Here is a 21182-nt window from a genome sequence, read left to right on the forward strand (position 1 = left end):
TTACTTCAAAAAGAAATTCAGCCACTACTATGCATACACACCACAACTGCACATTACGGTTGGACGGTATTGGTGAGATTTTGAATCTGTACTGACACTTATCGCCGGTTACTTCATTATGTTTTTTTGAGGTCCAGCTTCTATTCTAAATTTTTCCAAGGGTCCTGCACCAGAACGTGAACGATTTTCTTGTAAGAACAATGATTTTTTCTATGTTTTAATAATCTAGGACTAGAAAAAGTGTCCCTGATCGTCCGATTAATTAGAAAAAAACAAAAGATGGCAATTGTGTTGTAATCATATCTCCATAGTGTTCAACAATTTTTTTGAAAAAGCAGTTTTCTTTGGTTTATTTTTCCGTCCTAATATATTTTTCCCCATTTTTCAGATTTCTCTAGGTTCCTTCGAAAAAGTTTTATGTTTGCAAAAAATACATTAGATTTTCGTTCGCAATTCTTCGTATGTTTACAGCGGTAAAAATGCAACAAATGCTTGATATCACCTGCTATGTAGCTGCCTTTCACCTCGCGGTATCTCTAATATATTCAGTAGGCAAGGTCAACAACTGAGCAGTCTCCCAGTCATTTCGGTAGCAGCAGCACTTGTCCACCTCAAAAAACCATGTACTCGTCGAAAATGATGCTTTTTTTCACCAGAACAGTTTGACGGAGCAGTTACTGCCGAAAGATTGCAGAATCCATGTCTGCTGACATCATTCTTCTTTTCATCTATTCACTGTTCCAAAATCATTGTTATTGAGAACTGATGAGTCATTAATTTGTAAGAATCGTCTGTTCTCCGCCCACGTATTCGTCAATTATATTTACCTGCCATCAATTAATTTTCTTTTCAGCACCATGCCGCCCACTGGAGAGACAGGTGAGATTTTCCGTGAGCTGCTCCGTTGGACAGCTGACGTTGTGATTGTGTGATGTGGTGTGATTGTGTGATACGAAGAGCGCCGGAGGGGATTTGGAATTCTGAAAAGGTGGTGGGAGAAACTGAGGAGGGATGAGGTTGTAAAATTGCATTGTAGAAGTGGAGAATTGCAGCCAGGTCAAATTCAGAAAAGGGCTATGAAAGCTTGTAATGTGACCGAAGACGCAAATGATAGTCCTTGCAAAAATCTTGATAACACTGTATTGTGTGTGTTAATTAGTTACAATTAGTAATACACTGCATGGTTTCCAGTTTTGAGGAGCTAACACTGTTTATGCTTTACTAACCTTTGAAATTGCGTTCTATAGTTTCCAATCCTCTTTAGATAATCAGATATTCAGTCTATAAAAAAAATTTCGTAGTTATAACGAATAAAAAATAAAGTGGAACGACATAAATCTTTGTGTGTGCTGAAACAATAACACAACAAGGATACTAGAAGCTACAGTACTTCTTGAACTAACTACTACTACTACTCAAATTAGTAGTAAAAGCACGAAAACACTGAGTCCACCATTTGCATGTTGTTTGTACAACTCTGAACTAGTCGCAAGAAAAACATTGTGCTATCGGTCGATGGTGCACGAGAAGCTCTCGACACGATCTTATTTCCTGAACACTGAGTGTTGGTGAATAGTTCAAAAATATTGATACAGAGGAATTCCAAATTTTCAACCAAGAAGAGTCAAGTAAGCGTCAATTCATAGCATTTCTAATAAGGAGGCCGTGACCAGGGTTAGTATGCAAGTAGTTGTGTTGTAACAACATAGATTTGCTATTTGTGCTGGTATTCATGGGCCTATGTAATCAAAACTGGTCGAATAATTCTCCTGCAACAAATGCTTCCTGAACTTTGCTTGTCCAAAAAATTTCATATTGAAAAAACGTAGTTTAAAATGAAAATGATGCAAAACCGTGATGGTGGAGCAAAGTTAGAGATGTGGGCTTCGGTTTTTGCACTTTCGTACACGGAACTTTGCCACTCTCAATGAAAAAAGACTCAGTGAGCTTCTTCCTTGATAGATAAGAAAAGTGTACAATACGTCGCAAATTTATCAAGGAAAAGAGTCCACGTGTAAGAAAAAAACAGAGCCAGAAAAGGTTTTGCATTTGCGAGAAGACGTCTAACTTTCTCATTTCTTTTTCTGGTTATCGCTGTCTTTATAGGAATCTCATGTCTAAAGAATTTCAAAGAAAGAAGAGAACGAGACGTGTGTGTTTGCTCCGGAAAAAGGCCGGTGAAGGTACTGCAGAGAGTGTCGGGCTAGTTGGATATGTGATAGAATAAAACTGATTTTGTGTAGGACATGTCCACAATCAATACAGTCACTGTACACAGTACATATATTATTAACCTAATATACATTAGTCAATAATATGGAAGGCATTCCATTTGCATCTTTATTGTCTTTGATAAAATTAACATTAAATGCAACTGTCCCAGTGCAGCAACTGCCAGACGGATATCTCGTCAGCCTTTAAGCCTTATACGAAGAATTCTGAAAGATCGCGCATGTTCGGGTTCGTGACCTGTTAAAATTTTCAACAAACACCATTTCGTCAGAGTTGCAATGATTTTCATTAGAAAACTTTCACACTGCTATGTTAGTTGGGTCAAATATTGGCTTCTGGGGGAAGTTTCTGGATTTCATTGCAAATGTCTGCTATCCCTAAACATTTATTCAGCTAAGATAGATCTCAGAGAGGAAAAAACTCAGTGTTCCCAGCTTCATATTTGTAGAAATGATTTTACACATCCCCAGAGTTTGGACATTGTATTAAACGAAAATTCTTCGAAAGTGAGGGGAAAACAAGACATTTTAGGATCGAATTTGACAAGTGAATGAAATTGTATTGATTTTATTTAATTGGTATGTAAACAGTGGTGTCGATGCTAAATGAAATTCATTATTGCTTCGAAAACATGGCGTGTGCAGAAGTTTAGTAATCATATGGGTCAATCCTAAAGGCTGACATAACCACATTTCTTCCCACTTATGTGGTTTCCTTTTTGATAAGTGACCCTGGGGATATATGCGAGAAAATTTTGGACTAATTACAGATATTTGTCTGTTATGGGAGCTGAACTGCTTGCTATCGCCATAATTGTCCAAGAAGACCAATTTTGTTCATCATCTAAGTGTACGTTAGCATAGGAGAAACTTGTGCTTTTTAAACAAATAATACAGGATCGTGGAAATTCTCAGAAATCGGAAGTCAATTGAGCCAGCGATTAGAGAGCTTAACGAATATGATTATGGTATCGTGCGGCTACCTGCTATCATCGCACAATCTCGTCACCGTCCTGCCCTGGTCCTTTTTTTCGGACCAAGCATCATCGCTGATACTACTTCGCTTCCCCTCCACTCTTTCCATACTATTGCCAGTGTTAGCAATTCGCGCAGCAACCCACTCTCTTACTTCCAGAACAAACAGGCGAGGCGAACTCGCTGTGAGCTGCAGCAGCTGCGCTAGCTAGCTGTCTGTCTGTCACACTGTAAACGTCGACAGTCACCTTGTCGACAACCGCTCACCGACAAAGCGTCGTCCTCGTCTCACGACAACTTGCAGCAACTCTTCTATAGCTTAGGAAGAGCCCGTTGCTCTCCGTTCCATTGTTCTTAGTTTGGTTACGTGTGTCTCTGTTTTTCCTGTCATTGTTGTCATTCTCGGCGGCTCTTAACTCTTAATCCTTGAAACTTGCTAAGCGTACACGCCCTCTGTGTACGTGCGCTGACTGTGTGCGCGTCTGCCGCCGCTTCCTCTACCTGACTGTGCTCCACTCATCGCTGCACAACTCGTCAGCTCAACCATACAGCGGTGACACGGTAATGTCTAACTATTATTATTCGAAGACTTCCTACGACGAGTATACAATGCAGTCCGGTGTCAGCCCGCGAGGAATTGGATTTCCTGTGTACTACTATCCTACTGCCTATCAAAAACAGCCAAACTATCCGCTGAGTCCTCGCCAGGCGCAGGCAGTTCAGCGCCAAGCGCCGGCGCCTGTTTTCGGGCGTCCGCTAACGGAAGAAAATCAGCAGCATCCACCGAGACAACAGCAGCATGCATACCAGCAGCAGCAACATCCAAACCAACATCAACAACACAGACAACCTTCACCAACTCTACACAGTCCTGGTTCAGTTAGCCCCGGGAGCGTGCGATTTGGGCATCAAAAACGCTCCAATATCCCCAACAACTACCTGACGTTCATCGCAGCTCCCGTTGGTAGCAAATTATATGGGGACTTTCCTGAACTCACCGGCGATCGCCCCAGATCCGCCGCATCGGTGGGTTATTCTCCTGTACTGCAGCGAAAAGCAGAACAACACCAAAACTCTGCTTTTGGGACGTTTCCTAGAAGTTTTCAACCACCTAAGGTAATCCTCGAGCAGTATCCGGATGAAAATCGCTACGGTAAGTGGCTTCGACGTGATTAACTGTTAACATTAAATCTCCTCTTCTTAGCAGAAAATTTCGTTTTCTGTACAGACATTTACTCTTTTTCCTCAAAGTTCAAACCTAATTTCTTGCAAATTCCACATTTGTTGGGAAGGAGTATGATGAGATGGAGATGGCAGGTTAATTTCACAAGAAACTCAGTGTAACACAACTAGAAAAAGAAAGGATTTGCTTCCAGAAGAAATTCGAGTTAAAGATATATTCCTTAAACCGCACGTTCACAGATTTTTTCCTGCAGAAGAAACTTTATTTAGGGTTATGGAAAAAAAAAGATTTCAAGGGAAAGAATCCTCTGAACATGATAGAAGCTGAGAAAAGTGATATTGTTGATAACGGATCGATAGAAAACATTAACAGTCTTGTGTTCCATCAATATGAAGGCTAGAGGAGAAAGAAGAGGCAAATTTTGCTGGAAGAATCGAGATTCCTAGTTCTGCTCTTTGCAGCTCAAAAACCAACAAATTTCGCACATTTCCTGGATGAAAACAGACATGATTCACACTCCCGACGTCTTTTTTTCATCGTTAAGAAAAGTAAAATCACGTAAAACAAAGGAGCATTTTTGAAGGAATTTCAAATGATAGCATAACATGCCGAGCGGAAGTTGCGGTTACAAAACTAACGGCTGTACTGCAATACGCGATTTCAAAGCTGTTCAAATTTTGTCCATTGAATCCCAAAACGAAAAACTAACACAATTATCGATTTTTATTAATTTACTATCTTTGTCGATTCTCTGCTAATCAAACGGTATTTTTCTGTTATTTTAGGCCGCTCAAAGTACACGGTGCGGTGAAAGTGACTTTCTCAGTGAGCGAGTAAATACTAGTTGAGTGGTAAATATCCACGAAATATCGCAAAAAGAAAAAAAAACACTGCTTGTCCACATCTAACAGGATACGTCGTGTGCACTGCCCTGCTTTCCGTTCAGATCTTTCTGAACCGACAGGGTTTTTCCCCGGGTTCTTCATCCGGTTGAAGAAATAACGATAGACACGCCCTGGATTCGAGTGTACAAGCAGAAAAAAGGAACGCTATTTGCATAGTGCTCGAGGGCTAGAGGAACGAGAGCACGCTCGAGCTTCACTGAGTCATCGTTTGCACTTTGACCTACTTATCGATTAGTCATCGCTGTTAGTGGTGTAGGAAGTATGTAAGCTGGAAGGCTGTGAATAAAACTCCGATAAAAAGTACGTGAAAAAGCGGAAAAAGAGACAGCGTGTCGATAAGGGAGGTGACAGAGACGTTGGAGGAAAACGATCAAAAACATATAGTTAATGATGTAAATCTCTCAGAGGAACAGCCGAACGCCACCATGGAGACGACAGTCACCGGCCAAGGTCAGCCGAAACGTGTTGGACGTTGGACACTCGCTCAGCTAAGGCAGACCGATGGTGGGTTGACTTTTTTTTCCAAAACGTTCTTCGTTTTCTTTATTAACGTAACCTACATAGTCTTACACATCGTTTAATTGTGGTCGAAGATCATGGCTACAATACAAAAAAGATCGTAAGTGCTAGAGCTCGTTTGTCAACGTCAAATAGTTCTCTTCAGATCACGATAAACATTCTCTTCAGATCACGATAAACATATTACGGAGTTCCTGACTCCTCCTAAAACTGTCTAGAATTTTAAATTGCACTGAGACCAAACCGAATATTTTAGTATTTACATGGGAAAAATTCGGAAAAGTCCAGTTTTTTCAATGCCGTAGTCACAGGAAAACAAAGGAAAAGTACTGCAGAGGATATTTTATTCAATATATCTAATCTCTTCTTTAATTCGCAAAAAATCTGCATCAATAGCGGTGTTTTTTTGAGATCTGAGTTCCGAGAAAGTTTTCAATAATCTTACCAATTGAACAGGTAATCGACTCAAAAGTCACCTTTTTCTTTTTCTTTTTTTTTTCTTCAGTTTTTTTTTTCGCCAAAAAAAAAATTCTTGAAAAGCGCCTGATGCGAATCGTAATTGTGAACAGTACTATAATGTATTTCACTAGATTCTTGAAAACTCTGGAAAGCAATCCAAAAATGACAAAAAGAAATGGATATTCATTTCTAGAAGACAAAAAAAAAACAAAATGAGGAAAATCCCCATCTACAACGAACATAGTTGGGAAACTATTCAGCTCCATCATTTTTTTGTTCTTCAATAAGAACGATGTGAAAAAATCGTTTTCATATAGTACATTCATGCCTTTAACGAACAAATGTTTTTTTTTGTTTGGGATCCGTTTCCAGCATCAGGTAATATTCTTCTCTCATCATTTATTTATACAAGTAGTAATCCATTTCGATGACCTGCAACGAAATCAATTACAGATGAGAAGAACTAGAATATTAATCCGGATTTACCGTGTTGTTTAGGTATTATTCCCAGCCAAGCCGGATGGAACAAGGGAGATTCACAAAAACTTATGACCAATTTCGGTACACCTCGAAACACAGCCACTCGTGTGAAGTCCGAGAATTTGCAGGTGAGCAAGCGAAGAGCAGCTGATCAATCGCTTCGTAATGCATTCCACGCGTCCTGTTATAGTTTGTATGCTGTGGCTCTTCCTTATCATTAATATCTTTGGAAATTTCTTCCTACGTTTTTTTTGACAGTACAATTTGTTTTATTCTCTTTTGGTAGTAAAAAAAAAATAGAGTTTTCCCAATGATTGCAAAAAATTTAAAAATTTCTAACATGAGAAGACAAAACAATGAATTGCCAAATGCTATTTTTTTTTCTGTTTTTCTTATTGAATCTCAGATATTTTGATTAGCATTTTCCTATGTAATGTAGGAGTTCTTCCATTAGTATTAAGTCTTATATCCCTAAATATTCATATTTTCAAACAGAAAAGATAATAAAATGTCAGCTAAACACTGGGACTATTTTTTTGTTCGGTTTCTTCTCTTAGTTTCATTTTTTGCTTTTAGTTGCGCACTCTGCGTTTCCGTAAGTAAGAAAACCTTACGGTAGACAATTCTGCTGCACGGCACTTCTAATCTGTTCAGCAAATATGTCGATAGAGGCGTACGACGTGCTTGAACTCCAGTATCTTTGATTCTAACGGATTCCTATACTTTGTTGAAAGGGTTGCTAGCATTTTTTCTCTGCAACAAAAATTTTTCGTTGTATCCTGGTTTTCGATATTGTTCCGCACTTGAAAAAGAAGTTTGTTTTGAAAAGTGACATCCATTGATGAATATTGTTAGAATATTTAGATGTATCCTGAACGCATGCCTAACGACGCACAAACACGGCTCGAAAATACGTCAATTTAATCCAATTTTATGAGAATAGCCAAATTCATAATCTGGTTCCTAGAACTACTGCACCGATTTTCATTAAGCTTGTCTTTACCGTAATTTTGACTAACGGAAGGATCAAGAAAACTTACGTTTTTCGTAAAAAAAAACCCTCAGAAAAAAACGCTGTCTACTTATTTCAGCTCTAAATAAAATAACTTTTTTGAACTGCTCACATCGAAGAATTATTCTAGGAAATTCCCGAAGAGATTGCAAACCGTACGCACGGTGAAGTGCGTCTACAGTCCGGCACGAACAAATTCAGTTCACAACGTGGTATGACCGGTTTCGGTACTGGACGTGACGTATGTCGAGAGGGAAAGCACGTAAACACCAATCCGGCTGATTTGTCGGTGAGTACGAAGAGTTGCTTTATTTTTCTTCGGAAAAATTAAAATATTCTTGCCATGTAACGACGTATACGTATATATGTACAATGTTTTTTTTGAACTGCAATCGATTGCTTTGTGCCGGGAAGTTTCTTAGAGATTCAACCACATATACCACCAAAGTTTGTGTTTTAACGCTTGCGTAGCGTCCCCATTATAGCGATAGCTATAACTAAAATTCTAATTTTTTGTTGTCTGTAGAATCCCACTGCATAATCTACTTACGAAATTCGCGCTTAAAACTAAACGAAGATGTGAATTGGATTCGGGAACGTTTACTGAGCTCGACTCGTATCGTTTAAGTTGAAGTTTAGTTTGATTTTTTTTGTCTAAGATCTGCTATCATAATGCAGAAGAATTTGAGCTCTGCAAAAACTCTTGAAGATCCCTTATCTCCCGGCAAACATTCCAAGGTCAGAGATCAAATCCAACATGAGATCTCTCGTTAATTGCCAACGATGCGCCTGTTCTTTGGGGCGATTGTTGTGTAATATTCACTGGATCACTCTCGACTGTGCTTGAATCTACGATCTTACGACCATCTGGACCTAGTGGGCAGCCATTTGCGCATATAATAATTGCTTTATTGCGAAAGAATTGGATAAAATTGTTTAAAGAGGCTGCTACACAATAGAATATATACTATATGTATACTATATATACTATATTATATATAATATACTATATACTTGAGCCTGCATATTATAAACGTTGTAGAAATAACGACCTCTGTTAGCCGATGGATTTAACCTCTATTTATGGGTGGATCAGTTCAACCGCAACAACAACACCATTTGGGGATTATTTGAATAATATGCTATGTTCGGAAGCCTGGTCCTAGCATGGTTTTATCAGGGCAATTATAGGACCTTATAAGTTCTTGAAGGCAACGTAGGCACGAAATTGAAGATGTTGGGGTTTCTCCACAAACAAATTTTGTTACAGATGTGGCTCACAGTCAATTTCCCCTAGTAATCCAAAACGAGGCATGTGGAACAATCTTGTGTGACACTGTCTTTCCAACAAGGCAACTTATTACGGCAATAGAATAAGAGCAATCCGTTTGATTCTACGTCTACGATTTTCCAACCGGAACATCCTGATGCTTACAAGAATTATATCATTTAGACTCGGGACGTTGGAGGACACCAAATTTGTCGGCGTTCTATTGGGTGGTTTCAACTTGAGTAGTTGGGGATCACCCAGTGCTGTTCCACACGTGTTTTCTGGATTTCTAGGGTGCATTAAGCGTGACCACACTTATACCCGTTTACTATAATGCGTCTCAATCCCAACATACTCATGGAGAGATTTTAGCATAGTCAGTTTCATGAAACGCTTACTAAAGGTAGCTGCAGGAAACATCAGACCTCACTTTCGCATCGTGGAAATGTTCCACATAAGTACAGAGCAGGACCACTCGCCCTAACCCATGATTTTGTCAAATTCTGTTCTTATAATTCGCAATGTCGTGGACGTATTTCCTCCAAAAAAGAAAGAAATCAAAACAAAGAATAACGGGAATGTAAGTAAGATTTCGGCACTTTTTGAGAGGTAAACCAACCTTATTTTCGGGACTCGAAGGTCTCTATTTTAAGGTTGATGCTCCTCCAATCCTTCTGTAAGCACTTATGTCGCAACAGTTCCAGTCATTGTCCTAGTGATTCTAGTAAGACGAACATGTAGGCGTATGTCACACTACATGACAAACACCTAATCATGTTTGCGCACCTGATAATCCGATGCTTAGAAAAGCGGGTGAAGAGTAGAATTTTACGGTGGTTCCGGTTCACGAATTTGCACAACGGCAATCTCGCACACACGCACTTTTACGTAACAAGTGCGCACAAATATTTATTACTTTGCAGTTTTGATTGAGTTTTTATTTAGCATAGCATGCTAGAAAAGAGCACGAAAACTGGTATCGCAGTAACGTTACGTCTTCGTTTGCTTTGACATGCTTGCATACAACACCGCTACTAACTTGTGTCCCAAAAACCGTCGCCGACGGATTAATCCGTCGCAAACCGTCGGAATTCTTGGAAGTGGGCAAAAAAATACCACTCGAAAGTAAATGTGCTGCTGATTTCAAATATACTTCGAAAATTTACTTTTGACAAATGTATGGCCTGAAAACGGGCAAAGTTTCCTTAAGCCCCGTTAATTACTTTCACACCTCCACAATCCTGCCATTGGGATATCCCGCGGATACATCTCCATGGAAGGAAGGGGTGTTCATAGGATTTCCGCTTATTTCTCGAAATTGAACAAAATTTTTATTACATCCGTAATCAGGAGGCTATTTAGAGCAATTTGGTACTCCACATCATATGTTGGTTCGAAATTTCCATTCTCTTCAGAAATTCACGAAAGTGCTCCATCGAAGCTTAATCAAAAGCCAAAAAAAAATGTTTGAACATAAATGAACAGTGACGAGAATTCCAAAGAGTTCTTATTTGTAAAAACAGCAGCGATAATTTGAATCGGCTAGGAAGGAAAATGACTGAGGAAACTAAGCCAAGAAATAAAAAGAAGAGGAGAGGGAAGAAAAGGAAGAAGTGAATATTATTCGAATTAAATTGCAATACACGGAAAATTAGAAAATTTGAGAAGTTTCGATTTTTTCCTCCATCAAACGTCTTAATTTGTTTCATTTTTGTTTTTTTTTTTCAGGAGGTTTATTTCGTTTGTTTGTATTTCTTTCCGAAAGCTTGTGAAATTGAAGAAGCTGTATGGTTCCGATACTGAACTGTGTGAATTTTGTTCTTGTTCGTTTATGTTCAAACATTATTTTCTCTTGACGCCGAATCGCCGAGGAGTCACCTATCGAAGGTGTGAGATGCCTGACCATGCCTGCGCCCGACAACCATTCCGCTATAGAATATCGCCCGCTATTGGAGGGCAGTCAGTGTTGAAATTTTGAGTTTGTAAATAAAAGTGAATTCAACATCATTCGAAAGAGCGTCTTTTTGAGAAGAACTGGCTATTTGGGTACTGAAAAAAGAGCTGCAAAATTTCTGTTTTGTGAAGACAGACGAAATTTTCTCCAATTTGGTCACTCTAAACCATGACCAGCTGTCATCCAATGTTAGGGCCCAATTCCTTCCCGTAAAGGAAGGGAGTTCTAGCAAGTACTGAATCGCGACTTACCGGTCCTTAAGCCGTTGACAGCTGTTCAACATTGGACCAAATAACGAAATAGGTAATGTTGTAAGTTGGACACTGAAAAACTAAGTTTTCAACCTAGAAACTTTCAGTATGAACTATTGTCTAGTACAGTTGTTCACTAAAAATTTCGGATTTTTCACAGCTTGGAAGTATGGCTTTTATTAGCTTCATACACTTTCGTAATTTCAGAGAATGGAAATTTCGACAACATATGATGTGGTACCAAAATGCTCTAAATAGCCTCCTGATTACGGATTAATAAAAATTTTGTTCATTTTCAGAAATAAGCGGAAATCCATGAACACCCCTTCCTTCCTGAGATGTATCCCGGGATATCCCAATGGCAGATTTAGTGTGAAGTAATTAACGGCTTAGAAACTTTGCGTTTTCGGCCATAATTTGTAAGTAATTTTAATAATTTGAAATCAGAGTATTTACTTTCAATGGTATTTTTGCCCACTTAATTCGACTTTCGACGGATAATCCTCGACTTTTATGTTTTTGTAGCATCTAATTGGTTCAAGAGTGCAGAAGGAAACCATCACCTAAAATTTTGTAGAAACATGATGCATCGAACAGAAACTAAGCGTGCTATTTCAACTACTCTAATAATTCTACGACATTGGACGCCATCTGATCAGTGGACTTATTTTGTGTCCAAACAGTTCTTCCAGCTCGGCTTCCAGGGAAATGGCTCACGTTTTCCTGTCTGGTTCTCGTTAACTTTATCATTTCCAGGAGCTTCCCGAGGAGAAGATCCGCCTCTCAGATGGTATAGTACGTCTGCAAGCCGGTACCAACAAGTATGACTCACAAAAGGTTCAGTTCACAGAAAGTTTAGTACTACAGCTACCTAAGAAAAGGTGTTATGCTCACCGCACTTCAGGGTATGACTCTCTTCGGGACAAACCGTCGTGAGACCACAAAGATGCTCGACACGAAGCATCCCGACTATGATCACGAACGGCCGGATCAGTCGGAGATCCCACTGCAATCTGGTACTAATAAGTTCGCGTCACAAAAGGTGAACACACTTTCACTTCAGTTAGCATGACCAAAGAGTGCCACATATAGAGTGATTGCAGGGAATGACTGGATTCGGTACGTCACGTCGTGAAACCACAAAGATGGTCGACAGCAACCATCCCGAGTATGACCATGAAGCGTCCATTGATCAGACCACAATCCCCAGTCAAATGGGTTCGAACAAATACGCCTCACAGAAGGGAATGACTGGATTCGGACAACCACGTTGGGAGGTGACGTGCAAAAGAACGGGGAACGGTAAAAAGGGTTCCGGGGGATTCTCCGCAGAGACATTACGTGTCCAATGGATACCGAACATACTTCGACGAGGTCACGCTCTAGTCGTTCAGGGAGATGCATACATTATTCTTAGATGCTCTTTCGACCAAAGAGACGCAAAGAACAATGCAGTTGCACGGAAATTACCGAATAAATTAAAGAACAACGTAGTTAAAAGTACATATAATATCTTTGTGGTGTTTTAATAAGAGAATCGGAAGCGAGTTTTGTCCAGATATTACCTACAGAAAGTCTAGGAATCTTATCAGATGAGCTCTACAGGATAACGATAATCTTTATTCCCGTTACTTTTGAAAGCTAGTGTTCTCCGTTCTTAACGAAAATTATCATATTTGAAACTATTAGATCCATTTCCACTCATACTTCACGTAAGGATTTCTCCTGCTCCTGGTGCGGTTACAAGTTCACCTCAGATCACCACTTTCCAGTGAATGTGTCTTATTCTCAAAAAAAAAAGTTGTGGCTCGTGAAATGAATTCTAGCCGGTGATGGTAGCGTATGATTAGCGGTAGGTAGGCAGAGTCAGCTATTTAATTGCCAACGAAGATGAATCTCTTTAGAATACGCACCATCTCTAATTGCTCTGACGAGGCATGAGTAAGGCATGCTCGAAATTCCACTGGGACCCTCTTTACACGCACCCGAAAAGAAGCACACATAGGGTCATCACGCTTAGCTACGTAATAACATATTGTCGTGACAGGTTCTCGACCCTTCGATTTCGTGGCAGAACCGCAAATCTCAAGGCATGGTACGTCTACAATCTGGTACCAACAGATTTGCTTCGCAGCAGGTGAGAATCTATTTCTATTTTCGAGCTTTAGGCTTTTTTTTTTGCAAGAAATTTGATTAAAAAAAAAACTCAGCCACATAATCGTGGATATGTTCGAAGTTCCAGCGGTAGCCAAGCAGCATCACTTCTCTGCTTCGCAGGCTTATAAGAATGCTTTTGTTTACCCCTTTTTCAATTTTTTTCATTCATTCTAATATTTGGAACAAGATTTTTTTATTCTCCTATGTTGTAAGACTCGTCTCATGACATGAAATACATGAAAATACGAATGTAGCAGTTTTGAATTTTCGGTTTTCACTTTGCAACTTAGTTAATTTAGCTGTGGGTGCGTCTTTTAAAAAGTTTAGCGTGGCGGGAATGCATCCGCTGCTATTGAAAAACACCCGCACATTCTTCTGGGTTGGAAGCAACTGCAGTGTTGTCGGTGTTTTGGAAGCCAGTTGTCGCTTCTAAGACTACTTTAGCAGTCAGATTATATAGATGCGTTGTAGAAAACAACAAAAATTCCTCTTAAGATCAAAAATATTTGGAAGCTAAGTTATCTTCCAATGTACGTTTCTACAAGTAAACTATTATAGGGTATGACCGGTTTCGGAACGTGCAGAAACACCACGTATGAGGCTGAAGGCGGTGAACTACCGTATGAAGCGATGAAGATTTCCGAGACTATCATCCCCAGCCAGGCTGGTTGGAACAAGGGAGACTCTCAGAAGGTGTGTTCCATGCAAAATATTCGAGCTTTACTTATTAGCTACCGTACAACAGATGCAGAGCAATTAGCAAACATATCTAAACCTTCTCTCTATTTTCGATCCTAAAATTTTATGCAGTTTAATTATTTTTACAGAGGATGACGTCATTCGGTGCTCCACGTGACGTTAAGGGAAAACATCTGAAGAGAATCTGGGAACTCGAATATCCCGAGGAGGCTGAGGTAATTGCTGACAAACTTTCAAAAATACGTCTTATTCACTTGCGAATATGTCAATCTCTTTCCAGGTCTCCCTCGATCGTCTGTAATTGTTTCGAGCCGTTATGCTGGCTGTGCCTGTCAAACTACTCATTTTTTTCTTATTCGCCTACTGCGTGCTGCGTCTTCAACCAATCAGCCAACGATCAGACCACGCCTACGTGACGACCGAATGTGCCTCGAAATTACTATATGTTTTGTGCATAGCCCAGTGTTTTGTTTTATCACTGTCTGTCTCTCGCTCATCAATGCGCATTTTTCATCTGATTAACTTTCCTAGTCATGAAAATGTTAAGAAATGCGATTTTATACTATTAAGATAAAAATTAAGCTGTGTCGCAGAAAGTGCTCAAGTTAAGTGGTTCACATAGCTGTAGTGGCGGGAATAAATGTGCTCGTTTTCGAAAGCTGAAATGGGATTTTATTCGGGGAATATTATAAGGATAATTGGATTAACACTTGGGATGACAATAATCACGTACCAGATGAAATTGAAGCACTGAAGAAGATGGAAATAGCCGACCCGATCTATTGACGAGCCAATAAATAGCAATAAGACTAGTAAGGCAATAAGACGGTGAGAAGGATCGAGGAATTAACATGGACAAATACGGAGCAACGTGTCCAGAAGCACGGTAAGACTATGTACGCTTCTGCTCAGCTCACAACAGCCAAAAAAGAAAAAAACCTAAATTTAACCGAGCGTAAATTAAACCGTAGAGACCTGCAAGCTCCAATGGTTCTTCCATGTTTTGTTGAAGAGCGATCCATAGAGTATTTTCGCCTGTCGATTTGAGGTGTTTCGGCTGCCATAGGTTCTCGTAGATACCTGGTTATGTTCGAAAACCTTTCAGCCTGTAAAATAAAGACAGCGGTATCTACAGAGACTCCGATGAGCTCTGCAACTGTGTGTATGCTGTCACCTATGTTAGATACTTTTCGGGTCATGCTTATGCAGTAGCATTGCAGTTTTTCTTTTCTGCATCGACGAGGTGAAGCCAACACTAGTGCTCTTCCATTTTTGAGTCCTTCTTTATCACTTTTTTGAAAGGTTTTGCGAGCACTGCTACCTTCGGCGCGCGCACCACCATGCGCAGGTATTTTCTCGAGAACTGCCAGAGACAGATGTCTTCTGGTGTTGCAGGTGTCACGTGCACGCCCATCTCCTTTTTTAATGGTTCTGGCTGTTTTCCACTGGTTAGAGTATCCGGATAGGAAGAGAGAGAGAGAAAGAAAGAGAAGAGTAGAAGGCTATGGCAGTTGGTTGATTAATATGGCGGTACGTTCTTCAGATATCCGGACCTGATCCTGTCGGGATCAGGTGCAGCACATAATGACATGTTTAACCTCGGAAGAGAGAAAAGCCACCAAAACATGACTGTCTTCAGTACCTGTAAGCAAATATGAGTGAATAGCTCCTCACGAACTGTGGGATGGCATGTTCATTGTCCCTCAACATATGTGTGAAGACAAGTGGAAGAGATCAGGGAAGAGACCGTGAATGATGTTCTGAATCTTTTTTCTCGGTGCAGTAGTTTCTACATTAAGTTTCGCGGAATAGTCGTTTTCGTTTCATAATACCCGAGGTCTCAATATGTGCAGTTTTTCTTTTCTGCATCGGCGAGGTGAACCAACACTCCTGCTCTTTCCTTTTTGAGTCCCCTTTATCACTTTACTGAAAGTGTTTTGCGAGCACTGTTACCTTCTGCGCGTGCGCCACCACATACAAATATTTTCCCGAGAACTGCTAGAGACAGATCTCTTCGGTTTTCGCAGGTATCGCACATGAAGACCATCATTGACGAGCTACGAACAAGTCATTTTCATTACCGATATTTCTCTCTGGTCTAACCTTCCAAAACTCGTCTATAGCAACGAAATAAGCCCAATTAGTCGCTAATGCTGACATCAGTTCTGGACAAGATCTCAGTCTTTTAGAATCCCGAGAAATTTCACATTGGATGAAGAAGAATTGATTAACCACTGTGTTCGCACTTTTTTCGAGTGCTGGTGTTTTCTCTCTCCGAATGTTCGCTTGAGAGTACGACTCATATCCTCACTAAAAAATTAACCTTTTCCAAGTCCGAACGGCGTGGGTGATCAGTTCTCTCAATGTTCCTTTTCCATAGGTAGCGATGTGCTGAGATCGTATACGGAAAGACATTGCTCTTTGGTAATCCAGGTAGCCACTCGCTATACCAACTACGACACGTGAAAGCCACGAAGCGAAAGGATTCCAAGTGTTGTCTGTAGATTTTTGTGGTCAGCTTTGGTCACCGCTATCGGAAGTATTGCAGTAATGGACAGGAATTTCTTTCTCCAAGACATTGACGTGATTTCATGATTTTTGGCAGCGGTTATGGCATGTAAACTTAACAAGCAGCACATATGTTCATAAACCTCATGCGATTCTAAATTGAAGTGGAAAGTGCGGTCGCATCACAAGAAGGATGGACGTCAACGTCGTCCACTTCACTCTTACTTTTACCGCACGACCAAGAACTAACAACCACTTTATTGTTTTTCGTATTCGTAATTTAGATCCTCTTTCACAGATGCATGGAAAGATTTGTGATGTTCACCTTCTGCAGATAATATTCTGCTCCGGTTGCTCCCACATCAACATCCAATGATGTTAAAATACTTGGGCGTATCAGCTCATCAGAAAGGTTGGCATCACAAATGTTGATGGTATGGATCTTTGCGAAAGCCGCAGGTCTTCGGCAAGGTAAGGAAATGCTGCTGAAATAAGCAGAGCAAGCGTGTTTTACTCAAGGATGCTTCATTTTTTAGATTGCTTTGAATCCCGAAGCTTAAGCACAACTTCTCTCAAAATCCTTTATTTCACCCATTTGCACATAGTTTTAAAGGTATTTTCACATATGAGTTATGGAAGCTGTGCGACTTGGGTTCTGAAGCGTAGAGTCACCGATTTCGTGCTGAAAATAGGCAGTCTTCCGAAGTGAACGCTCCCGAAAGGAAATTGAGCGGAACATCACTACAAGTTACCAACCTTCAAGTGTTTCACTTTTTTCTCTATTTCAGCCGGTTCAAGCGATGAAACTGAGTCACCGTGGTCGATCCGGATATTTTTGCTGTTTTGGCGACTCAGTTTCCTCGGTGACGTTGCAGTGGACAACATCCGCACCGCTTCTAGAGAACTTTATGTATGAATAGGTGTGCTGCTATGTGATCAGAAACTCACTAGACGAGGTGTTGATCCATCTGGCAGCAACTAATGAATAGTAGAGAGGCACAAAAACGACAACACACTCGAGAAAGATTACGATATTTGACTGGAAATAAGTGGAATTGAAGACAATTCTTCTTTGTTCCGTTTCTGGTGGACTGATGAAGTCAGTTGCCCGATCCTAATGAGGAGAAGAGCACGAGAATCGCAACGCTTACATCAAACATAACAGCCGCTGGAGTCGATGGCAGTAGGATCAAATGAAAGGTTCATATTTATTCTCCAAAGATTTGGTATTGTTGATCTACTGTTAGTATTAATGGTAAACAAATTATGTTAAAAAGTGTAAGAACGGAAGAAGATAGGTCAAAATGCGTCTTCTTCAGTAAAATCACGAAAAACTCGTAACATAACATAGCACAGAAGGAAGCTAGAAGGGCAGCCAGGTGCGCATTCTGTAGAGGAAGATTTGCGCTGTAAAAGATTTGAAATGCTTTTTTCAGAGACATCAACTTCTAATTTTGAAAGTTAGTCGAGAAAACAATGAGATATTTAGCAAAACCTCTCAACCTTTTCTCAACTACCTTCTTGGACAACGAAAACAAACCGGAAAAAAATAAATATAAATTCCATTGCATTTCATTGGAAAAACTCTCCACTATTAGAAACTTTTAACCATGCTAGTTTTTGTAAAATTTTGTATACGACGAGCTGAGTAGTTGGAGTTTCTTCGAAGTCATACAGATTTTGGCGCCCAGCTGAAAATTCGAAACTTCGCCCCTTTTCTTATTGCACGACTGCAGCAGCACGGGTTGAGAAACTCGGTGCCACACTCTGATGTGCATCGAGGAAAATCCTTTACTACAAATTTTGATCACTGTAAGTGTTCCCTCAAAAGCAAGTTGACGAAAATGGAAAATGAGAAGAAAAATTTTAGAATTTTCAATTACGTTTCAAAAAAAAACTAGAAAACACTAGGTTTTGCTGAAATAAAGTTAAAATTTCTGGCGTTAATCAATCCGCTTGGGATGCGCCCTCACGTTCACTTCAATTCAGAATCGTTTGAGGTTTACGAACGTGTAACTGGCCTACACAATGACTTGCGGTGGCTAGCCGAAGTGTCAAGTCAGTGTTTTTATCCTCCCAAACAAGTGTGGTATCAATTTATCGACCAATCGTTTACTTTATCCATTTATTCTGATTCTTACCTTAGACGATTTGGGTGAAACTTTTTCCCATATTCGAGCAATGATTACCAAGCTACTTTCTTACACAATCCAATGTGGGAAAAAGTTTCACCCACATCGTTTAAGGTAAGAATCAGAATAAATGGATAGAGTAAACGGTTAATCACATAACAAATGGGATTTCATTATTATCTGAGCCGCAAAATGATCATCTGGAGCAGTGCATATAATTACTGGCTTCACTTAAAAGTCTTCTCAGGTTTATTCCTGCCGAGGAAGCGCTGTGTCACAAGCTGCCTGTATGCACCATTCAGTTGGCAGTTTTTCACATAACTTGCATATCTTTTGAATTCAGCTTTATTCAGACAGAATCATTTGGCCGAGAAGTAAAGGTTAGACGTGATTCCACGATGATTTCAAGCAAAGACCTTCTCTGGCGCACAGAGCATCCTTGTAGGCAGTGCAGTTTTTGTGTTCATTGCAGGGTCCCGGTCCCAATTCATAGATCATTTTGTATTGTTTGGCACCGCTGAATAAAGTAATATTCGCATTTACTTGTGGTATGCGTGATTAGCAAACAACCTACAAGTAATAAACGCAGATGAAATGCGTGAACAGTTCATATACTTTGTAAGTGCAACCGATTTCGGTGTTATTACCGCTTGCCATCTGTTCGGAAAAATTGCTCGGACACGTAACACGTAAACAGAAAAAAGAATTCTACAGAATTTACTCACGTTAGCGAAGTCCTTCACTGACAGGTCATTGAAGTAATTCTTGTACTGATTGTACTTCTTTGCTTCTCCCCACCAGCTTTCCAGCACTGGTTTCAAGTCTCTCGTGTAGTCTACCGGCATCTCCTTTGGATTGTACCTACCAAATTTATCTTTCTATGAACCTTCCTGTCGAACTTAAACGCAGAAATTACTACTTTGTAATGGCGTTATAACCGTAACTTCTTCTCCATCTATAAGTCAGATCCGGTCGACCTGAATTCATCAGTATCTCTGCTTCTATCTCTAGGTAACAACTCCATATCTGAAACTTAATTAATGTAGGTTATATACTAAGTTGAGTATGAAAAATAAGACAGTTTATAACGAACAAGCTTATGCATGTTTTTTGCAGAGGGCAATTTCCCTCTTCTGTTTTCAGTCTCTCCGCTTGCAAGTTGCAGTCGAACATGGTTGTGAAACTCAACTATCTTCAGTCTCGTTTCATCCGGAATTTCGCGGTTGTGGCAGCGGCAAGGCACATCCTCGGCTATAACCTTATCATCTTGATCTCTAATAATTTGTTATCATTGTACACGAGGAAGTGAACTTACGAGAACCACCAGTCAGCTGAACGCCAACGCATAAAATTAGGAGCTAAAAGGAATCATCACCAGTAAACTGTTATTTCTGAGCGATTTTTATTGCAATGAATGAATGGAAGTTAACAAAAACGAAAAGTTACCAGGCACAAAGGAAACACCGTTGGATGGGCGAAAAAGAATGAAGACATGTCCTAAAAATAGTGACGTGTTAAGTCGGAAAGGGAGAGTAACAATTAAGAGTACTAAAAGTATAGGAGTTGAGAGTATTATGGACAAAAAAGGAGAAAAGTTAAAAGGATGGAGTGTACGCAGAATTGAGTTCTTAATTCTAAAGAGGGGGAGGTAAGGCAAGACCGACTGACAGTTTCTCAACTGCCCAGAAACTATCCAGCTAGCTTACACCATTCCTATGCAGCGAAACACATTCGGATACCCTTGGAAGAGACCTTTGGACGTGGCGTCTGTTTGATTTAAGCTCACCATTTATACGCGAAGGCTAGACAATGAAAACAAAGAAGAAGAGAAATAGTCGAAAGGTCACGTTTACTGTATCTCACCATGAGAAAAATATGAAAGTAGATTAAACTACGTGGATGAGTTCTAAAATTAATAAATAGAAGCGAAAAGTGAGCGAAAAAAAGCGGAAATTCTGCAAAAAAATAAGTCAGTAATTGTGATCTTTGGAAAGATTGAAAAAGACAAGGCAGGAATTTTGTTCTAAAAAATATGATTACAGTAAATACCCCGCCTCCTTCTTCAAATCACGTGACCGCTTCACTTCAAGGTATCTCTAGGATGCCCCCTCCCAATGCTACAGTTATTTGGACCACATTTATTATATATTTGTATTGTATATGTACATATACGGCTGACACTTAGTATAATAAAAAGGTGATCGCGGAGCGCCTTCGACTGTGCTAGGTTAGAGAAAAGAGGAAATCTGCGTCTAACCGAGGAAGAGCGTACGCTATGGCAGCCGAGTTGGGCATCGCATTAGCCGAGTTGGGCAAGTTCGCCGGCGGTTGTATTTACGTATGTGTATACAATCGCGCATGTCTTTAGCAAAAGTGACAGTCACGCATAAAGCGAATACCAAAGCTAAGTATTGCTCACAATTTGATTGAGTTCTTAAAATGCGCCT

General features: G+C 40.0%; 3 protein-coding genes across 4 annotated transcripts; 1 reads left to right on the forward strand and 2 right to left on the reverse strand.

The window, feature by feature from the left end:
* Positions 1-857: 857 nt before the first annotated feature.
* RB195_005759 (uncharacterized protein) lies at positions 858-14396 on the forward strand (the record flags this gene model as incomplete). Of its 2 annotated transcripts, none has more annotated exons than XM_064178479.1 (11): positions 858-879; positions 5700-5798; positions 6771-6880; positions 7895-8053; positions 11996-12076; positions 12144-12281; positions 12343-12516; positions 13287-13376; positions 13955-14089; positions 14224-14310; positions 14376-14396. In XM_064178479.1, the coding sequence occupies 11 exons, from the start codon at positions 858-860 to the stop codon at positions 14394-14396; spliced, it is 1116 nt and encodes a 371-aa protein (XP_064035521.1). The 2 variants fall into 2 exon arrangements, with proteins under 2 accessions (XP_064035521.1, XP_064035522.1); XM_064178478.1 differs by lacking the exon at positions 858-879 and adding an exon at positions 3771-4359.
* Positions 14397-17222: 2826 nt separating this feature from the next.
* On the reverse strand, positions 17223-17763 carry RB195_005760 (uncharacterized protein; the record flags this gene model as incomplete). Its single annotated transcript, XM_064178480.1, has 4 exons — positions 17223-17285; positions 17360-17499; positions 17552-17642; positions 17755-17763. 4 exons carry the CDS (start codon positions 17761-17763, stop codon positions 17223-17225), a joined length of 303 nt encoding a protein of 100 aa, XP_064035523.1.
* Positions 17764-19116: 1353 nt separating this feature from the next.
* Positions 19117-20229, reverse strand: RB195_005761 (uncharacterized protein; the record flags this gene model as incomplete). Its single annotated transcript, XM_064178481.1, has 7 exons — positions 19117-19252; positions 19310-19392; positions 19461-19596; positions 19655-19761; positions 19829-19986; positions 20051-20093; positions 20182-20229. The coding sequence occupies 7 exons, from the start codon at positions 20227-20229 to the stop codon at positions 19117-19119; spliced, it is 711 nt and encodes a 236-aa protein (XP_064035524.1).
* Positions 20230-21182: the final 953 nt, after the last annotated feature.

Source organism: Necator americanus, chromosome I, assembly GCF_031761385.1.
Source record: "Necator americanus strain Aroian chromosome I, whole genome shotgun sequence".
Classification (NCBI taxonomy): Eukaryota; Metazoa; Nematoda; class Chromadorea; order Rhabditida; family Ancylostomatidae; genus Necator; species Necator americanus.